General features: G+C 44.7%; 1 protein-coding gene across 1 annotated transcript in view; it reads left to right on the top strand.

Annotated features, from left to right (window-relative positions):
* Lamc2 (laminin subunit gamma 2) overlaps positions 1-20,934 on the top strand; it is a 62,616-nt gene that overhangs the window by 12,861 nt on the left and 28,821 nt on the right. Inside the window, exons 2-5 of the mRNA XM_028775756.1 lie at positions 9,720-9,908; positions 14,026-14,161; positions 18,863-18,961; positions 20,730-20,866. Coding sequence (XP_028631589.1) covers positions 9,720-9,908; positions 14,026-14,161; positions 18,863-18,961; positions 20,730-20,866 — 561 coding nt within the window. The remainder of the gene's footprint in view (positions 1-9,719; positions 9,909-14,025; positions 14,162-18,862; positions 18,962-20,729; positions 20,867-20,934) is intronic.

Raw genomic sequence — 20,934 nt, 5'->3', positions numbered from 1 at the left:
ACATACATACATACATACATACATACATACATACATACATACATACAAGATAGATGATAGAAAGAGAGTGTCTTAGTCAGAGTTTTTATTCCTGCACCATGACCACAGAGCAAGTTGGAGAAGAAAGGGTTTATTCAGCTTACACATTCACAGTGCTGCTCATCACCAAAGGAAGTCAGGACTGGAACTCACACAGGGCAGGAAGCAGGAGCTGATGCAGAGGCCATGGAGAGATGTTACTTACTGGCTTGCTTCCCATGCCTTGTTCAGTTTGCTTTCTGATAGAACCCAAGACTACCAGCCCAGGGATGGCACCACCCACAATGGGCCCTCCTCCCTTGATCACTAATTGAGAAAATGCCTTACAGCTGGATCTCATGGAGGCATTTCCTCAAGGGAGGCTCCTTTCTCTGTGATAACTCTAGCTTGTGTCAAGTTGACACATAAAACCAGATAGATATATACATACACATATACACACATAGAAGATAGATGATAGGTAGATAATACACACATACAAACATACACACATACATAGAAGACAGATGATAGGAAGATAGATAGATAGATAGATAGATAGATAGATAGATAGATACTCCTTAGTTGGAAATTTTGTGAAACTAGGCTGAAAAAAAAAAGAAAGAAAAAAAAAGGACGAGCTCATGTTTGTCCTTGTAGGCAATGTGACAGAATTCTAATTTATAATCTTAGAGGAAAATGTTGGCATTAGATAACTTTAAGCAGAGAGGAGTCAAGAAAATTTAAATTTTGGCAAGATTTTCCGGCCGCCAAGTTAGTGGAAGGAAGGAAGAAAGGCTTCATGGAGTCATAAAATCAGTCAGTCCTGATTTGCTCAGGGTTGGATTGAGAATGTCCACAGCGGAGACAGACTAGGGTGCACTTGAGCCGTTGGTGAGTTAAACACTGATGTGGGACAGGCTAGTGGCAGCTGAGAAGGTTGTCTCTGGGGTACTAAGGTTGGCTTCAAGCCACCTGACTTGAAGCCGAGGAGTTTTATTGTTGACGTTTGTTTGCCTATCTGCTTTTTTGAGACAGGGTTTTGCTGTGTGGCTCAGGTTGGCTCCTCAAACTCTTGTTCTACCTGCTTAGTACCGGGATTATAGGTGTCTGCCACTGTGGTTAGTTTCTGAGTTTAGTTTTAAATGGGTTTTGTCCAAAGATATAATGCTCAGAAGTGGAGTGGACGGCTGAAGTTGGGGATGAGGTTTGGGCTGGGGACCTGTGCTGAGAAGGTGACCCCTACGGTGGCTATGAAAACCTTGTCTTCACTGGGATCAGGAGAGCGGTATAGAGGGAGCAGTCAACAAGGCTCAGGACTGAGTCTTGAGAAACCAACATTCAGAGTTGGGGAAAGGTAAGGTTCAACAAGACTTGGTTGTGGAGGTCAAGGACCAGGAAGAAACCTGATAGCATGACCACGTGCTGCCTAAGAGAAGAGGGTTTGAGAAAAGCAGGGGGAGGACTTGGTGTCTCAGAAAGGGAACCCAGGAGGAGGAAAGGAGGCAGAAGGCAGACACCTTTCCCAAAATCGGGAAGACAACTCAGTGTCAATCTTAAATGTTCCTACTTGGGTTCAGTCATGGGAAATCACTGTAAGTTATTATGCATACCTATACCCAGCAGCTGAACCAGCGGTAGGAGCAGCAAGGCTCTCAAGTAACTTTGGCTAGCACACGCTGTCAGGTTCAAACTTGCCGCTCGCTCGAATGCCTAGCTCCTGAGGTAGTACTGCTTACAGGGCAGGCTGCCTCATCAGGGCCTGCTGAGCTCATGACTCCGTCAGCCTGCTGCACACCTCTGCCCCCCCTTCACACAGCCCTTGGCTTGCTGCCTGTCTGTGGCTGCTGTCTCAGGGGCCATGGAGAGATGGTAATCCTGGGACAGAGATAGTTCCTCTGGTGTTAGAGGAAACCTGACTGAAAGTTCCAGATCTTCCTTTAATTGAAAATACCTTCCTAACTAGATTCTTTTTTCATCTCTATGTGGATTTTTTTTTGGGGGGGGGGCGGTTGAAATACTAGCCAATTTTACAGTCAATGTCAAACGGAAACAACACCCACAGAATTGGGTGAATTCTTATGTAGTTCCTGGGGTGAAACCTAGGGGTCTTCATGTATATGCTAGTAGGCCCCCTGTCACTGAGCTATGTCCCCAGACCTACACTTTGGGAAATGTTAAAGTGTATTCCTGGACTCGTGGGATTCTCTGTAGTTCTCAGTAGGTTCAGATTTTTATTTGACTTTTCTGTTTTTATATTATTTGCTTTTTTAAAAAAATTAGTGTGTATGTGTGTTTTATGTGTCTGTGTGTATCTGTGGCTGTGTACATGCCATGGTGAGCATGCAGAGAGGTCAGAGGACATTTGTCAGAGATGTTTTTCTCTTTCCACCAAGTGAATTCTATGAATTGAACGCAGGTCTTTAGGCTTGGCAGCAATCTTCCTTACCTACTGAGCCATCCACGCCAGCCCCTGAATGATGTTTCTTACAGTCAGCTGGCCTGTATCACACCCCTCCCTCCCCTTCCTCTCACTTCTTGTTCTGTTCTCTTCCTTCTCTCTGTCCATCCATCCCATCTATCTTAGCAGCAATAGTGCCAAGCCCTGGAGCAGGTACCGCTGGAAGAGACAAGAGAGAAATTCTAGACATGAACTGTATAACGCACACAGATGTGCTATATATGGAAATAGTGCGCTCTGTGGTCATGTGGTGAGGATTGCTTCCAGCATTGAGGGAGAAGCCACTGCAGGTCATGAGCAGTGCATCATCTGATTTATGTTTCTTAGGGCACCCAGCCAGTTCTGTGGAAATGGCGAATCTGAAAGCCAAAGGCAGCGAAGAGCACAGGGTTCCGGAATTTGTGCAAGTATCTAGTTGTTGAGACCCAGGGAACAAGAGAAAGAGAGTTAAAGGAGGGGCTGACATGGGCCAAGTATACAGGAGTGTGTATATTTTACAGGAGTGTGTATATTTTCATTTTGTTATCCCTTTAAGTCACTAACAAGCACAGTGTTGTCACACGCTGTACCCTTGTGAAAAGCTGAGTATATATAGTATTTGTTTTTGTGGGTTGTTTGCTGTGTGTCTGGGACAGATTCTGCTATGTAACTTCTCTTCTAACTCAGAACAGTCCTCCTGCTTCAGCGTCCTGATTATTGGAGTTTCAGACCTGAGCCCCACACTTGGCTCAGAGCTTGCTTTTAAGTTTCACACAATAGAGAAGCTCTTTGGAGTGCTGATGATCAGAGGCATGCATGCCACGTTGGTACGATTTCTGGTAGCTGCTTGCTCCAAAAGGTGATATTTTTCTTATGGGAAGTCTAAAAAGTGTACTGGATGAACCTGTGCCCACCAGTGGTGATTATTCCCGGCCCCAAGTACAGCCCTAGGAAACATTTTCTGTTTCCTTTCATTCTCCTAAGTCTAAGGCTTGGAAACAGCCTTTGCCCCTTGGCTTCCTGTCCTGACTTGTTGGAGGCCATGTTTAGTGAGGGGTGGGAGTGCTGGGAAGAGCCCAGAGGGATTCCAGGCTCCAGGCTCCATTGTTAAAGAGGGCTTCAGCTCCTTTGATCTGCTCTCCTGAAGAGTGTGGGTGGTAGTGGGCAGACTAACCTGCCTTGTCTGGCTGCCTGGCGGGTCTCTCCTAAGGAGTACTTTGAGGGTCAGCCACCACGCTATTACAGTTATCACTGTAATACACATTTAAGCAGCCGAGAAGCAGCGCACAGCACACAGCACACAGACCCAGGTGCCACCCATGCTTTACTAGACCTACAGAAATATGTGAAAATCTTTGTAAACCGATTCCGGTTCCCAAGTGTTTGTTTAGGGCTGGAGGTGAACTCGATGAACTGCATTCCTTTATCTGTGGGGAGAACCTGGCTGGCTGTCAAGAGCGGGAGTGAGGGGACAGAGAAGCAGATGAAATCTGAAGAGATGTTTGTGGCTTGGAAAGGGTGTGGCGCGAATGAATAGGCAAAGAAATAATGGCAGGGATGTAGCACAGTGACAGTTCAGCTCTGAGTCCTGTGTCCAGGGTTCATGTGTGCTTTTATTTTGTGATTTTTTTCCCCCATTGCACTCTGTGTGTGTGTGTGTGTGTGTGTGTGTGTGTGTATGTGTGTGTGTGTGTGTGATGCACATGCCACAGCCCATACATGCAAGTCAGGGAACAATTTATGGGAGTCACTTCTCTCCTCTCACAGTGTAGGTTCCAAGGTCTGCACTTGAGTTGTCATGCCAGGTGACAAAGTATCTTTATCTGCTGAGCCATTTTGCCAACTCTGATGTTGTGTTTTCTGGTGCAATGTTTCATATCTATATCTTTCTTTCTTTCTTTCTTTCTTTCTTTCTTTCTTTCTTTCTTTCTATCTATCATCTATCTATCTATCATCTATCTATCTATCTATCATCTATGTTTCTATCTATCATCTATCTATCTATCTATCTATCTATCTACCTATCTATCTACCTATCTATCTATCTATCTATCTACCCACCTATCTGTATGTATGCATATATATGTATATATTTAAGTTGTGTGTATTTGTTTGTACGCACATGTATGTGTGTACTTGCAAGCATGTAGATATCAGAGGATAATATTATTCCTCAAGAGCTGGTTTGGTTTTTGTTTTGTTTCGAGACAATCTCTTAGTTTTTTGTGACAATCTCTTTGTTTTTTGAGACAATCTCCCATTAGCCAAAGACTCACTGATTAGGCTAGGGTACCTGGCCAGCCAGCCCCAGGAGACCATTTCTGCTTCCACAGTGCTGGGATTCCAAGCGTGTGCCAGCACACCCATATTTTTAATGTGGGTTCTAGGGATAAAACCCAAGTCTTCATGCTTGCATAACGAGCACTTTACTGACTGAACCATTTCTCCAGCCCCTGTAATGATATCTTAACGCTGACTTCTGGACCGATGTCTGCTCGCTCATGGGGAAATTGGAAAACATGGGTAATGTGATAAGTGTTTAGTGAGTATATACAATATTACATTTATTTACGCCTGCTGGTTTTTATATTCCTCTTTATTAAAATATTGCTGTCCTAATATGCTCTCTATGTGTTACGAGTTTATCTTGGCTATCTACCATGGAAACCCCTTGAGGGCTGGGACACATGCAGCTTTCTTTGCCGTTGCATCCCGGAGCTTGGATAGCCTGGTGCACGTTAGATGCTCTGCGTGTGTTTGTCTAGAGTGGACTGAACAGGACCGAAAGGACTGTGAAATGGCCTGCTGCTGACTCCAGGGCCCCGAGACTTGTCTTACTTGCACTGCCATCACATGTGTGTGTCGGGGACTCACAATGAAAGCTGGAAGATTTATGTACAATGTTTAAAGCTGGGTCAAAGTTAGGGAGGACAGCAACAAATTTGAAAAATAAAAGTGAAAACAAAAATTCCAGGCATAAAATTGGACACACCTAAATATAAGGGAAGGAAAGTAAAATAATAATAATAAAAAAGACATTTTTAGAATTTCCTCTTATGTCAGAAGGTATTACGGGCTTCCATTTAGGTATGTTTCTCTAAGACTGAGCTGAGTTGGATTCCCATGGGGAAGAATAGGGCAGAGGGTCTGCCAATTTGTATTCTTAATACGAGTGCAGATCCATGGGGGTGGAGGTCTTTCAATGGTAGAAGCACAGGCATCTGTCTCCAGAGGTGGTGTTGAGTGCTGATTCAAGGAGCTGAAGTCAAAGCTCACACAGTTCTGCAAAAGCAGCAAAGAAACTTATGTAAAGCAAAGCAACAGAAGTGATCAGAATACACAGCGAGGCCATTGAGCTGTGTGAGTGAAGACATTCACATTCCACTTATTTTATGGTGTTGATTTGGAGTTTCCTTTTGGAGTTCAAGAGAAGGGGGGCATAGGTTACTCAGAGATTTAGCATAGGCAATTTCTTATTTAGACGAATACAGTCATATAGTCATTTTTCTATTGTGTATGTCCTTTCCCATAATGCATTTGAGTTTAATCATATGTATACCCAATGTGCTGATGCAAAATGGTAAATAAAGGATTTTCCCTGAAAATTCACTTGAGGATGAAGTTTGCCTTCCTGTGCAGGACCAAACCCCAGCTCCGGCTGGAGCAGTCTTTTCGTTCCTCACACCTAGATGCATCGAGAATAGACAATATATTTGAATAGAAGCTGACTTAGCTTGATGGCTGTGCAGGGAGAGAGAAGCATCTTACTGTCCAGAGAAGGGTGTGCATGTAGTCTGATGCAGGGGTAGGGCAGGGAATCTGGGTACATTGTGTGGAGAAGGTTGTGTTTACAGTGTGTTCAGGTAAAGGAGCTAGGCTGCCATATACGTCATTAGGGGAGAGGGGTGTCCGTGGCCAATCCAACCAGAGTCCTAGGTTACTAAGCTATTCCTTTTATATGTCTACTTTACGTCTACAGCTAGCTTGTCTTCTTTCCTTCCTTCCTTCCTTCCTTCCTTCCTTCCTTCCTTCCTTCCTCCCTTCCTCCCTTCATCCCTTCCTTCCTTCCTTTAAACAGAACTTCATTCTGTAGCTCAGGCTGCCCTGGAACTATATAGCCCAGGTTGGTCAAGAACTCCCACTGATCCTCTCCGCTCCCCAAATGTAGCAATTGCAGATGTGAACCTCCACATGCTGCAGTAGGATTCCTAAAATTCAAAAGAGCATTCACTTATTAGTTCATTCCCAAATACTAAACAGCTGCTATGGACCAGCTTCTAGCCCTACATGATAGATACCCCAAGACTTTAATTTTCCTATTTCCTGTCTGTCTGAAGTAAGACACCAAGTATAGCCCTTTACCCTTAATGCAGATTTGTTAAAAAAAAAAAGAATACTTAATAATATATTTGGGTAAACATTTAAGATTCAATAGATTTCCTACACAAATCCAGATCACTATTTTCTTTGAAATGCATAAATGGAAACCCTGGCTATAGTAGCCCTTCACCCTGGTTGGCTGCTTGCTGCTGTCCTGGGAAGGTGAGTGCTACTTTCCCTTTTGTCCTCTGGTATAGTCAGTCTGGTGGGTGCCCTGTGGCCACCGGTGAGCTCATGGTGCTATTCAGTAAGAAATGGCCTCCAAGCCAGGCAGTGGTGGCACACGCCTTTAATCCCAGCACTTGGGAGGCAGAGGCAGGCAGATTTCTGAGTCGAGGCCAGCCTGGTCTACATACAGAGTGAGTTCCAGGACAGCCAGGGCTATACAGAGAAACCCTGTCTCGAAACCCCGCCCCCCCCCAAAAAAAGAAATGGCCTCCAAATGAAAAAGACTCACACAAGCTGTATTATGGTCATTTTATTAATCCCAGTTATAAGAATATTCTAGAATTTAAAGTATGAATTTTTCCCCTCCTGAAGAAATTTCACAGCACGTGACAGCTGTGTGGCACATCTGTTGAAGATTCAAAAAATCAGTTTCACCAGTAGTAGTTGGGAAAGACTCAACTTGGCAATGGTTCTGTGGGAAAAAACGAAAAGCAAACACCTCCAGCAGTTTGAATTGGGAACAAATTCAGTACACTGTAAGCTCAATGAAATGTTGGTCTTTGTCCCTGGAATAAAGGTGTCCAGTCTCAGAGCAGGACTCTGTTATAAGCTGAGATGTTCAGGCCTTGAAGTACCATAGGCAATTTTTATCTTCTAAATAAAGAAAAAAGTGAAAAGTGAAGTTTGGGATAGTCGTGGTGGTGCACACCTTTAATCCCAGCACTCAGGAGGCAGAGGAAGTGGATCTCTGAGTTCGAGGCATGTAGCATAGTTGGCTACACTGCTTTGGCTCCCAGCAGGTTGCACGTGTGCACACACCCAAGAGCTCTTTGGATTCACGCACGAAAGACACACACACACACACACACACACACACACACACACACACAGAGAGAGAGAGAGAGAGAGAGAGAGAGAGAGAGAGAGAGAGAGAGAGAGATAATGTTTGACTTGCTCAAATGCTGGGCACTCCTAAACCTTTCCCTGCTGGCAAAAGCTCTGGTACTCCTGAGACTCCTAAATCTTCTCCTGCTACCCCAGGCCCAATCGGAGAAGTGGCCAGTGGCCACTAAACTGAATTCTTACATGTCTGGTTGGCTTTCTGTCCTGCAACTCTTATGCCCCATCCTTCTCCCCTGAGTCAGAGCCATTCTCTCATTCTCTCTCTTCCTTTCTCCCAGTTCCAGCCCGCTCAAATCTAAAGGTCCTAGCTCAGTCTACCTTCCCACCCATTGGCAGTTGGTTCTTTATTGATTGATCAAAAACCAATCAGGGACAAGAACCTTCAGGGTTTGGACATGCAGATTCCCAGTTTTGGGGGCTGGCTTAATTCAAAGCATTGGAACCAATCTCCAACAAAGGCAAGATGCTTCAGAGGTGGACACAGGGCCTGCACAGGACAGCTAGCACATGCATCACCTTTGCTGGCTTTCTGGTTAGCATTCTGGTTAAGTCACAGTTCTGAACATTCCAAAACCAGCTTCACACACACCAAGGCTTTGCCTCATGCACCAAGGTTACAGGGTCAATGAAGACAGCATAGAAAAGCTTGATTTCAGAGCCCAGCTCTTGTAGGGTCAAATTTCTTCACCCTTAAGTGCTGTTTTTAACCCTTTTCTTCTGAAGAAGGAAAAAGAGCTCATGCAAAGGCACTGGCTGGTCTTTATTCAGATGGATCCTCTTAAGGGTGCCAGGAAGCTGACTTGTTCCACATTTTTTTTTTCGAGACAGGGTTTCTCTGTGTAGCCCTGGCTGTCTTGGAACTCACTCTGTAGACCAGGCTGGCCCCGAACTCAGAAATCCACCTGCCTCTGCCTCCCAAGTGCCGGGATTAAAGGCGTGCGCCACCAATGCCCGGCGACTTGTTCCACATTTATAGAAGAAGAAACAGGGTGCAAAAGTCAAAGTGATTTGCCCAAAGCCCACTGGTAGGGTGCTTACCTAGCATATACAGAGCCCAGAGGTTGAGTTGAAACCACAGACCCAGGAGGGAAAGGCATTTTGTTCAAAGAAATGTTTCAGTTCTTGGATGTTAAGGCTCATCACCTTCCCTTATAAACCATTATTAAAATGTTTTGAGTGTCAACTGTGTTTCAGATACTATGTCAATTATTTCCATGTGTGACTTTCATTTGGAACCACACACAGAGTTGGCTAACACTGGATGCTGGTTTTCTTTGACAAGGCTTTGGGGGGGACATACAAGATACAAGTAGAGATGAGAAGAACTGGTCCAGATGGTTGTATCAGCCACTCAGTGTTGACACTGTTGAGAGACAAATGTTGTATATCTTCAACAGTGGACATCATGAGCCACTAGAGAGTTGGATGAGAGTCCATGACTGACTGTGACAAGCCTGTGGACTTGTTCTGTTGACTTACACAGTGCTTACAATGAATTCTCTGCAGCTATTCTAATCATGAATTTTCATATAAAAAATCACATAGGCTTCTCTTATGCAATTGGGCAGTTTGGTGACCCTGAATCCGTGATTCCTAAGCAATGATCGCCCCAGTACTATCTATCTAATAGCTGCTTCCTTTAGGCGAAACAAGAGTCCTCATTATTCTCCCAATAGCCCACATCATTCTCTTTTTAATAAGTAGTTTAAGTCAACATGTAGTCACCCATGCATAATCGATGATAATAACCACCTGGGAGAAGGTTCTGATCTTTTTGTTTCTGACAGTGTCTCTGTTTCCTCTTCCCTAGTCTGTGATTGCAATGGGAAGTCCAGGCAGTGCGTCTTTGATCAGGAGCTCCATCGACAGACAGGCAACGGGTTCCGTTGCCTCAACTGCAACGACAATACAGCTGGGGTTCGCTGTGAGAGGTGCAGGGAGGGGTTTTACCGACAGCGAGACAGAGATCGATGCCTACCCTGCAACTGCCATTCAAAAGGTAGGTGGGAAGAAGGTGACGGAAGGAGAGGGGAGACTGAGGGAAGGAAGAAGGAAGGACAGAGAGAAGGGGAAAGGAGGGATTAGGGAACAAGCAAGCCGAGAGAGACGTTGCACAACTGCGTCCCCTCCACCAGACATTGGTCATTTTAGCAATTATCCCCAAGGGTAATGGAAGGACCTAGAGTCATCAGAGCCAGCTGGTTTGAATTCTACTACAGGGCCACATATTTTGTTTTCAGTACTGAGAGTTTAACACAGAGCCTTGCATGTACTAGACCAGCATTCTACCGCTGAGCTATCCCCCCTTTAAATCTTTATAATGTTGAGATAAGCCCTAAGTTCTCTAGACTGGCCTAACATTCCTGATCTTTCTACTCACAGTGTAGCTGGAATTACAGATAAATGCTACCACTCCCGAGAGTGAGGTTTTTGACTTTTCTACATAGATAAGTTAACTTCTCTATGATTCAGGGAAAAAGGAAGGTGGTCTCTCCCAGTGATGGATCTTCACATCCACCTTTGCTTTGACCAGGCTATTGAAAAGGGCAATTGGCTGGGTGTGGGGACATCTGCCTTTTAATCCTAGCACTTGGGAGGTAGAAGCAGGAGGATCAGGATTTCATGGCCATCCTCAGATGCATAGAGCGTTGCCTAGGTTACATGAGATCCAATCTCAGAAACCAAGAAACAAAAAGAAAGAAAATTCGGATTGTAAGGATGTGTTTCTGCAGTTGCTCTGGGTGCTAGCCATTCAAAGTACAGACAGAAAAGCCACTGAGGAAGAGTAGAACTGCTGAAGGTGCTGTTCATAAAAGCAGACACCAGATAGAAAGTTCCTAACTGGGAGGTGGGCTCAGAGAAGAGCTAGCTATTATTGGATGTGTAGCTATTATTGGATTTGTTCTATCTATCTATCTATCTATCTATCTATCTATCTATCTATCTATCTGTATCCATCCATCCATCCATCCATCCATCCATCCATCCATCCATCTGTCTTACTGGGTATCTTCTCCAGTGTGTCTGTTGTGCACATTGGGCTGTGTTCACCATGGGTAGTCAGTGTACACATGTTAGTAAACACATTGGGAGAAGCAGAGATCTATAGATATACTGAGGTTTTTATTGGCACCTCACTGGTCTATTCTCTTTCCTGGCATTTGGTGCTTCTCCTTATTGGAAAGCATTTAGGAGCATATAACACGATGCACACTTAAAGGGTAACACTGTAGCACGGTTCTGCCTTAGTGTAGCTTTGTGGAACCAAGTCACAGATGCAGCTGGAAGAATCTGAAACTGAACAGGCTTTTGAGTATCCAAGAGGAGTTGTTAGTGGAGTAACATCAGGAACCTTCTAGAAAACTGGAATGACCTGGGGTGATAAAGATATGGGGTCAGTCCCAGCTTCACCTGGGTTTGCTGTTATGATGTGGTCTGAAATCAATCTGTTTAGTTATGAGTTTAGTTAACCCGGCATCCAGAACCTCTTAGAGTTCTCAGTTCTCGCCATGAACCAAAGGACTTCATAAAGAAAGAGCAAGAAAAAAAATGATTCAGTTTTAACGGGTATTTGAGATTCTCGGGGGAGCCAAGATCCCCATAAATCATGCAGCTTTGAGCCTAGCTTACAGTGTAGACATGGGGGCTGCCATTTTCATCCTAGTGAGTCGCTTTTAAAACCCAGTGCTGTTGTTTCAGAAGCTCTAGAATGTGAATTAAATTAGTCATGTTTGCATTTAGAGACGTCAGACGGTCCCATGCCAACCTTGAAGGTCTGAAGGATGCCTTAGGGTAATTTACTACTATACTGTTAACACTATAATAGTCTATTAGTGTAGTGTTTGCATTTTTAAGCATCCACTATATGTGAGACACTGGCTCAGGCACCACTTACATACATATTAGCTCTTAGTCTGACAACAGCCTCGAGAGGCATGTTTTCATTCTCACTTAAAAGAAATCACGTGTAAGCAGTTTTCGCAGAGGCACACAGCTAGAAGAGCCTGGTATTTGAATTGAGATCCGTGGAACTCAAAGCTGGGGTTGTTTTCTTGTCCTCCAGCTTCTTCTAACCCAGCGGTTCTCAACCTTCATAACAACCCTTTAGTACAGTTCCTCATGTTGTGGTGGCCCCAACCATGAGATTATTTTGTTACCACTTCATATCTGTCATTTTGCTACTGTTATGGATTGTAATGTAAATATCTGATATACAGGATGTCTGATATGCAACCCCTGAATAGTCCTCTGCAAATATTCTCTGTCTTCCTCTGGGTGGAGGCCGAAGTGTGGAGAGGCACAGGAAAGAAGGGCACATATGGTTTAGGTGGGGGAAGATGGAGCACAGACTGAGGTGGTAAGCAGGCCTGTGCTGGAAATGGTGAAATGTTTGCTACCCCATCCTGAGCCTTTCTCTCCTGCTGTCTCCATGCAACCTCAGAAGACCCACTTACAGTTAAAAGCATGCCCGTGGGAAACTGAGTCATTATGATACTATGCACAGAAGCTAATCTTTGAGATAAGCCTGGGTGCCCATCCACAGGAAAATGTGGTATATATATATATATATATATATATATATATATATATACCGTGGAGTTTTATTTAGCACAGATAAGAAAGAGCTTAGGTTATTTACAGGAAGATGAGTGGAACTGGAGCTCATGCTAATCGTAATGAGAAGGACACAGAAAAACAAAAATTATATTTTCTCTCATATGTGGAACCTAGGTCATATATGCATATAGGCATGTGGATGACATGAGAATAGGAGGAGGACTATTTGGGAGGAGGGGGATCAGAGTACTGGAAAGACTATCTGGGAAGATGGGGAGCAGAATACTGGAAGGGGAGAACTGGGGGAGGTGGTTGGGTATAGTGGGGGAGTTAATACGGTCCAAGGCATGATGTTTCTGGACCAAATGTCATTATGAGGGGAGGCTATAGCTTAGTTGGTAAGGTGATGGCCTAGCATGCTTGAAGTCCTTGGTTCAATCCCTAGGACCCTAGGCGGAGCACACCTGTAATCCTAGCACTTGGGAGGTGCAGGAAGATCGGGTATCCAAGGCCATCACTGGTTATGTACTGAGTCGGAAGCAAGCCTTATACACACGAGAGCCTATCTCGAAAACATCATTATTAAACCCATCAATGTAATATAGTGAATGTACACTGTTGGAAAAAATGAACAAGACATTGTAAGGCAATGACCGAGCCACCAGGAGATCTTCCACAAAGGAAGTTTTCTGCTTCCCCTGGTTAGTGAACACAGTCTTGGTTACGGGGTTTTTGTGTATACTTAAAAAAAATATATCATGCCATCAGGGCTGGGGAGATAGCTCAATCAGTGAACTGCTGGTAGGGCCTCTGTTTGATCCTTTGAAGCCATCTAAAAAAGAGCTGGGAGTGGTGCCACACACTTGTCATGGTGCTGGGGAGGCAGGAGCACGTGGATCCTGAACAGCCTTGTATAGTTGTTGAGTTCCAATTAAAGACCTGACCTTGGCAGGAAAAATGGTGATGGTTCTCTGGCCTCCACACACATACCTATGTCCACATACACATAAACACACACAAGTCAACTATTGACCCCTAGAAGATGGCCTTTGGTTGCTAGATACAAGGGAGAAAGTCATTCATTCTAATATGCTAATACACTATCATTGGTTTTTCTCCTTGAGTTTTCAAAGGCTTGAACAACTTTTGAACTCACTACGTAGACCAGGCTAACTGAACTTGCTGCGGGTCATTCTACTGCAGCCTCCAGGGGTTATAGGCATGTGTTACCACAACCATTAATATGGGATTTAAAAAAAAAAGAAAGAAAGAAAGAAAAAGAAAGGCACTGTGCGTTCCCTAATGTCAAGCGAGAGCAAGTGTGTAAATAAAAATGTTTCTGTGAGTCACCCCCTTCTTTCTGTGAAGCAGGCATCTCCACTTGTCAAAATGTCCCGTACCAAGTAGAGATTTAAACAGCGTGGACTCCTTGTTAAAAGCAGTGGGTTTGCGCATTGTTTAGAGTGTCTGGAACTCCCATGAGGAGATGGTCTTTTTTCTTTAATGCCTTACAAATATTTATTTTTCTTCTCTCCTTCTCCCCACCTTGTGGGTTACAGGTTCCCTCAGTGCTGGATGTGACAACTCTGGACAATGCAGGTGTAAGCCAGGTGTGACAGGACCCAGGTGTGACCGGTGTCAGCTGGGCTTCCATATGCTCACTGATGCTGGATGTACCCAAGACCAGAGGCAACTGTAAGCATCTGCCTTAGTTTAACAACTCGGGGAAGAAAGGGGGTTGTTATATCTTCTACTTCCAAGTGACAGTCCATCATTGAGTGAAGTCAGGACAGGAACTCAAGACAGGACCATGAAGCAGAGACCATGGAGGACCACTGCCTCGTGGCTTACTTTCCAGGTCATGTTCAGCTACCTTTCCTTTCTTTCTTTTTTTCTTTTCTTTTCTTTTTTTTTTTAAAAAATTTGTTTTATTTTATTTTTAAAGATTTATTTATTTATGTTATTTATATGAGTACACTGTAGCTATCTTCAGACGCACCGGTAGAGGGCATTGGATCCCATTACAGATGGTTAAAAGCCACCATGTGGTTGCTGGGAATTGAACTCAGGACCTCTGGAAGAGCAGTCAGTGCTCTTTAACCACTGAGCCATCTCTCCGGCCCCTATTTTATTTTATTTTATTTTATTTTATTTTATTTTATTTTATTTTATTTTATATATGTGAATACACTGTCACTGTCTTCAGACACAGAAGAAGGCATCAGATCCTATTATAGATGATTGTGAGACACCATGTGGTTGCTGGGAATTGAACTCAGAACCTCTGGAAGAGCTGTCAGTGCTCTTAACCGCTGAGCCATCTCTCTAGCCCCAGCTACCCTTCTTATACATCCCAGACCTGCCTAAGAATGGCATTGCCTACTGTGGGCCAGGCTCTCCTACACCAACTAGGCATCAAGGAAGCACCCCATAGACTCACCCACAAGCCATTCTCATAGAGGTCAACTGAGAGTCCCTCTTCCTGGGTGTAAGTTGACATCCAAGATTAGCTGTCATAGCATCCTTACTCCGCCATTGCTGTTACTAAGGAAATAATGACACCACAGCCGCAAATACTTTTGTGACTTTTCATGTGGGGTTGTCTAATTTTATCACTATAAAAACAATAAGCAACTGGGATTATCATTACACTCATTTTAAGAAGAAGATATTTAAGCCATGAAAAATTTTAAAGCCCAGTCTTACTAGTGATGATGGACCTGGTTTGACAACCCAGAAATTTGGCACCTGGATGCATGTATTTGGCTTTCCTTAGTGAACTAGAAGGGACACAGAGCCTTCCATGTTCCAACCAGGGACCCATCTGACCTCAGCAAACTTTGTTGTAGAAGATTTCGTTTTCCTGCTTGATTGCCAGTTCCTTTTGTTTGAAACACCTGCTTTCCATCCTCAGATTCTTTTTTGAAGGAAGAGTCAGACTGTCTTCCTTCAATGTACACTGTACATCACACAGCAATCACAGAGATACAGAGCTGAGGGGTCTCAGGGGGAGCTTGCTGGTGAATAATTACCAGAAAGGTATTGGCAGAGGAATTTCTGAGACCAAGGGGAAAGCTAACGAAACCTTCTGGGCTTAACCTGCTTCATTTGCTGACATCAGCAGCCTGCCCGATGTTACTGGTAATGATGGACCTGTTTCCCTAGACTTTACCTATTCTTGTTACTTTTCTTGATTTAGCAAGCCCTTAGTTATTGCTTTGCTAGGTTTAACCGTTTAGTTACTACTTTTCAAAATGTAAGCAGCTCTTATTAATTTTCTAAGTTTAACTTGCTCTTAGTCATTACTTTTCCAGACTTCACTGCTCTTAGTCACTTGACTAAGTCGCTTCTAAGCAGCATCTGTCTTGGAGGAATAGATAACACCTCTCGTGAGGGTCGTAAGGGTAACAGTTCCAAACGTTCAGACCACTGACTGACTTCCAGCCACCTGTCCCCATACCTCAGCCCATAAATATCTCCAAACTCTTTTCCACATGTGACTATGTCCGGAATAAACTCTTTTGCATGACTTGTCTTTCCAACGATTGTCATACTGCATGGCGGGCAAAGCAAGCTTGATTTGGTAGTAACTTGGCATGCTAGCCAGGAGCAAAGTCCAGATAGAATTCTGGCCAGTGGCTCATTGGCTTGTTTGCTGGTATTGAAATATTGTTGATGAGTCTAGGCAGCTGTCTGGGCCACTTGTCTCAGAGACTGTCCCTGAGACCTTTCCTGGTTTGGCACCATTAATGTTTTATGCATCACTTCACTTTTGCTGAAGAGAAACTGTGCGCTAGGAACATGTATGGTTTGGTAAATTACTTCAATATAAGTCAATCTCTGTCTCTGTCTCTGTCTCTCTCTCTCTCTCCTCTATTCTCCTCCTTTCTCCCTTACTTTTTTTTTGATTTGTTTGTTTTGCTTTTTTTGTTTGTTTGTTTTGTTTTCATTTTAATTTTATTGTGTGTTTTATTGTTTTTGTTTTGAGACAAGGTCTTGTTGTGTAGCTCATGCTGGCTTCAAATGACCCCCTGCCTCAGCCTCCACAGGGGTTATAGGTATGAGCTTCAACAACCCAGTTTAAAATGTCTTATTTCTCCTTCCCTTTGGTCTGGCCTTCACTGTGAGGACCCTGGTTTGGAGACATGGATAGTATAGGAAGATGGGGACGTCTCTATCCACAAGTCCACTTGGTTCTCTTTGATTCCTGAAGTCTGATCCTGGGTTCAGCACGAATAATGAGAAATGCATGCCCCTGGCCAGCTGTTTACAGCTGTGGAAAATGTTAATTCTGACTCTGACTACAGACCATCGGACTGCGGCCTTCAAACCTAGGTTAAACCTAGATGTTAAGCTATGGATTCATGGAAAGGAAAAAGACGCTAACTTTCTATAATGCCACATAGCTACAAAATTCCTTAGACTCCAGAGAAAAATTAAATGAAAATAGGCCAGGCTTGATAACATCACTTCTCTTACACGCCTATTTGCAGTCCCTCGCCCAGATGGGCACGTCCTCCTGGTCTTACTGGTGCTATCCTAGCCATTGTCTGGATTTTCTTTCCTCTGGGCCTTTGCATAGATTGCTCTCTTCTAGCCTCCCCTGGCCTTTTAGATCAGCTTCTCATTGTTTTCCTGGTTCCCACACTATGGCCACAACCTCTGCTTCAAAAGAATAGTGTGTGTAGCTTCATCCCTTTTCCTACAAAGCTATGAAGCACTTCAAGAGGCTCCACACTTCACATGGTCTCCTCCAGGGCCCACCCTTATTTCCCCCACTGAGCACATAGGAGTTCACTTTTATTTTGGCTCTCCCATTTGCTATCAGCATTTACTTTTCCTCTCGCTAGAGCTTTGTTTTGTTCGTGGCTGGGTTCAGCACCTGGAGTTGAGAAAGAGGAAGAGGAAGAGGCACTCTGGGGCGTTTCAACATGGCTGCCATTATAGACCACTGCTGTTGCTCTTCCTGTATGTGCCTCACCTTGAAACCCCAAGAATCAGGACTGGTTCCTAATTCTCGTTGAGTCCCTGGTTCTTAGCGCTGAGAATGTGTTTGCCGGGTGTTCTGGGTTAGTACTATGGCGGAACCAAAGACGAAGATTGGAAAGGGATTCTGGATGTGAGCTTGGTTAGCTCTAGCATTGACTGGATGGGGATTGTGAAGGTGAAGGAGTCCAGCAAGCTTCAGGTTTGGGCAGGATTTGATGGGGTCATAGGACAGCCAGAGGAAAACATCATTCAGTCTTTCTCCACTCTGAGGCCTTTGAGCAGAGTTTCATTACTAGGGAAGAGCTAGCAGCTTTGGTTTTAGACTGATGAGGTAGATACGTGAGTGTGTGACAGAAACCGGAGTGAGCTCTGAGACGGGGAGGTGGTGTCAGGATTCAGTGACAGCTCCCATGCCTCCTTCAGTAAGAATCTTATCACCAAGGCAAACAGAAGGCAGTGAAATGCAGCAATTTCACTCCTAGACATACGTGCACGATAGATGAAAATGGGTAAGATGCACAAAACCTTGTGTGCTGAAGTTCATGCAAACATTACTCACCATCGCTGAGAACTGGGAACACACCAAATGCCTACCAGCTAAGGAATGAAGAAACAGTTTATGGTAAATCCATATGGTGGGATTATATTCAGCCATCAGGAGGATATCTACTCCACGACATGACAAGGGCAGACCATGAAAACTTACAGTATGTGAGATAAGTCAGTCACCAGTGGCCACATATGGTGTGATTTCAATGACAAGAAATGTCCAGAGTAGGCAAATCTAATGAGACAGAAAGTGCATCAGTGGTCACATCTGGCTGGGGGTGGGAGGTAAGGGAGGGTGTGGCTTGGCTCTTTTAGGAGGATTGAAAATGTTTGAGATCTGTTCTTTGTGATAACGGTCATTCGACTTCCCATTATAAGCCAGTGAACAGTTCACCATTTGCAGGTGAATTCCATGGCATATGAATTATATCTCAGTAGAGGACTTAACAAACAGAAGAGCCTGAACATACTGCCATAGGGGGTACACAGACTCCACCATCTTAAAAGACATTGAGTTAGACTATTTAGAAATAAATTATGCATTTATTTTTAAAAAGACTAGACTGTTAAGTCAACCAAACTTAAGTTGTTAGTAACGGCCTTGGCCTGCACTCGGGCATGCTCTTCTGTTTTCGGGTAGGATACCCAAGGGTTCACTGGCCACTGTCCCACTGGCTTAATTAAACGTGTCATTAAAGGTGGGAAGAGTTCAGCGTGGATTGCTGAGGGAAGTCCCCAGAAGAAGGGCGTGGCAGGGATGCCGCTTGCTCAGGAAGCTCACTTTTTCATTTACGATTGTGAAGCCTGGAAACCAGCTCCTAACTTTCTTCCTTTTTTTTTTTTTTTTTTTCTTCTCAGAGATCCCAAGTGTGACTGTGACCCAGCTGGCATCTCTGGACCCTGTGATTCTGGCCGATGTGTCTGCAAACCAGCCGTCACTGGAGAACGCTGTGATAGGTCTGTGTGAGCCATACCCTCGAGGGCTTGAGGGACAGCTCTCTGGCACCTGGCATTTAAGAATGAATCCACCAAGAACAATTATGGAAAGTGGATTCTGAACAAATCTGAGGACTTCTTTCTCCCTGTCCTCAAAGACTGATCTTAAAAAACAAACAACAACAAAAAAGGTCCATCCTCTGTTTGGGTCCCTTCTGTTTATTTTTCCTGTGACAGAAGCAGAGAGCCCCAGACAGTCCCCTTGGCAGCTGGCTGGGACTCCCAGGTGCTTAGATGCAAGGTGGTGTCCCATAATGAGATCATGTGACTGAAGTGGGTCTTGGCCTAATTAAACACATTGAGGAAAATCCTTGTAACAGGGACCCTGGCAGTGTATGGCCATACATAACCATTGTGTCCCAAAAAGGAACCGCCCCAGGGAGGGGATGGTAGTACACGCACACACATGAACTGGGGCAGCACATCAGACCCCTTTGGGCCTGAGCCATGTTGGGGCAGGTGGTGCAATGAGGAGCCATTGGCCCTTAGGTGCTGCCTCAGGACATCTCTTGAGTCCAAACTGTGTTCTGACTAAAGTCTCCTCTTCCCTGAGATAGCTGTGAGTGGAGGGGTTGTGAGGGAGGCCTTACAGCTCAAAGCCTCCTTCTCAGTTCCTTAAAAGAGAGCAAGCATTTTCCTGGCACCCTGCCAGACACTTCTACCTCAGTGAAGGAACTGCATTCCTAGCCTGTGTTTTCAGGGTTTTTCTTCCTTTCCTTCCCTGCTGAAGAGAGAGTTAGAAATAAAAAGTTTGAGTGTTAAGAAAGCAGTCACATTTTAAAAGCCTTGAATTGAATGAAGGCATGCACATAAGATGCCTACAGGGCTGTTCCTGTCCCTTCTTTCCTGATGCCTCACAGCTCAGCCTCGCCTGGCAGTGGCAAGCTGCCGGAGGACTTGGGCTGGGAGCAGGGGTGGAATGCCAGCCTGTGGTTGGCTGCTTTAGGGAGTCTCCAGATTTCTTTTCATTTTTTTCCTCCTTCCCTTCTCTCTCTTGCTCCAGCCCCACTCGCTCTACCCCTGCTCACTCCGGGCCCAACTCGCTTCAGCCCAAAGTACACTGTAACTGTCTTCAGACACCCATATGAGGGCATCAGATCTCATTACAAATGGTTGAGTCACCATGTGGTTGCTGAGATTTGAACTCATGACTTCCTGAAGAACAGTCGGTGCTCTTAACCACTGAGCCATCTCACCAGCCCTCCAGATTCCTTTTATCTTTGTTACTGGCTCTTTCCTCTACGGACCAGGACTAGGTTATGATGAACACGGTGCTAGTAAATACTCCAAGAGCTTAGGGATTGGGACAGTTGAATAGGTGCTGAGGTAAGAGCCTGGTCTTTCTGGTCCCTACTTCCCCTCCATTAACACTCGCTCCAGGGCAGGTCTGTGCTGCATAAACCTGTCATATTCCTCCCTACGCCACCCGCTCACCTCCATCCATCACCAAGGATGGGTCAGTAGTCAAGCTTCCAGACTACCATGGTTCAAGCGAAGGCAGAGATAGTGAACACTCTCATTTGTTGTGTATGTGTTGGGGGGGGGCAGACTGGGATTGTCCCTCTGGTGGTCTGGAGTGGAGGGTTGGAGGTCATATAAACTTTGTCATGTTCTTCCTTCTGGGAATTAATAGTGCCAATTGGGAGAGAAGGTAGAAGAGGCTGAGTCAGCCATGGCATTCTCTGCGAAATAAGAATAGTGTTGTTCTGACTTCTACAATCTGCTGCAGGTGCCGACCAGGCTACTATCATCTAGACCGGGCAAACCCTGAGGGTTGTACCCAGTGTTTCTGCTACGGGCATTCAGCCAGCTGCCACGCCTCTGCCGACTTCAGTGTCCACAAAATCACCTCAACTTTCAACCAGGGTAAAGTTTCTCAACAAGGGTTTCTTCTTCTTCTTCTTCTTCTTCTTCTTCTTCTTCTTCTTCTTCTT

The sequence above is a fragment of the Grammomys surdaster genome, unplaced genomic scaffold, assembly GCF_004785775.1.
Source record: "Grammomys surdaster isolate TR1022 unplaced genomic scaffold, NIH_TR_1.0 259, whole genome shotgun sequence".
In the NCBI taxonomy this organism is placed as follows: Eukaryota; Metazoa; Chordata; class Mammalia; order Rodentia; family Muridae; genus Grammomys; species Grammomys surdaster.
The sequence above is the reverse complement of the archived record's forward strand: the minus strand, read 5'-3'. Positions and strand labels throughout refer to the sequence as shown.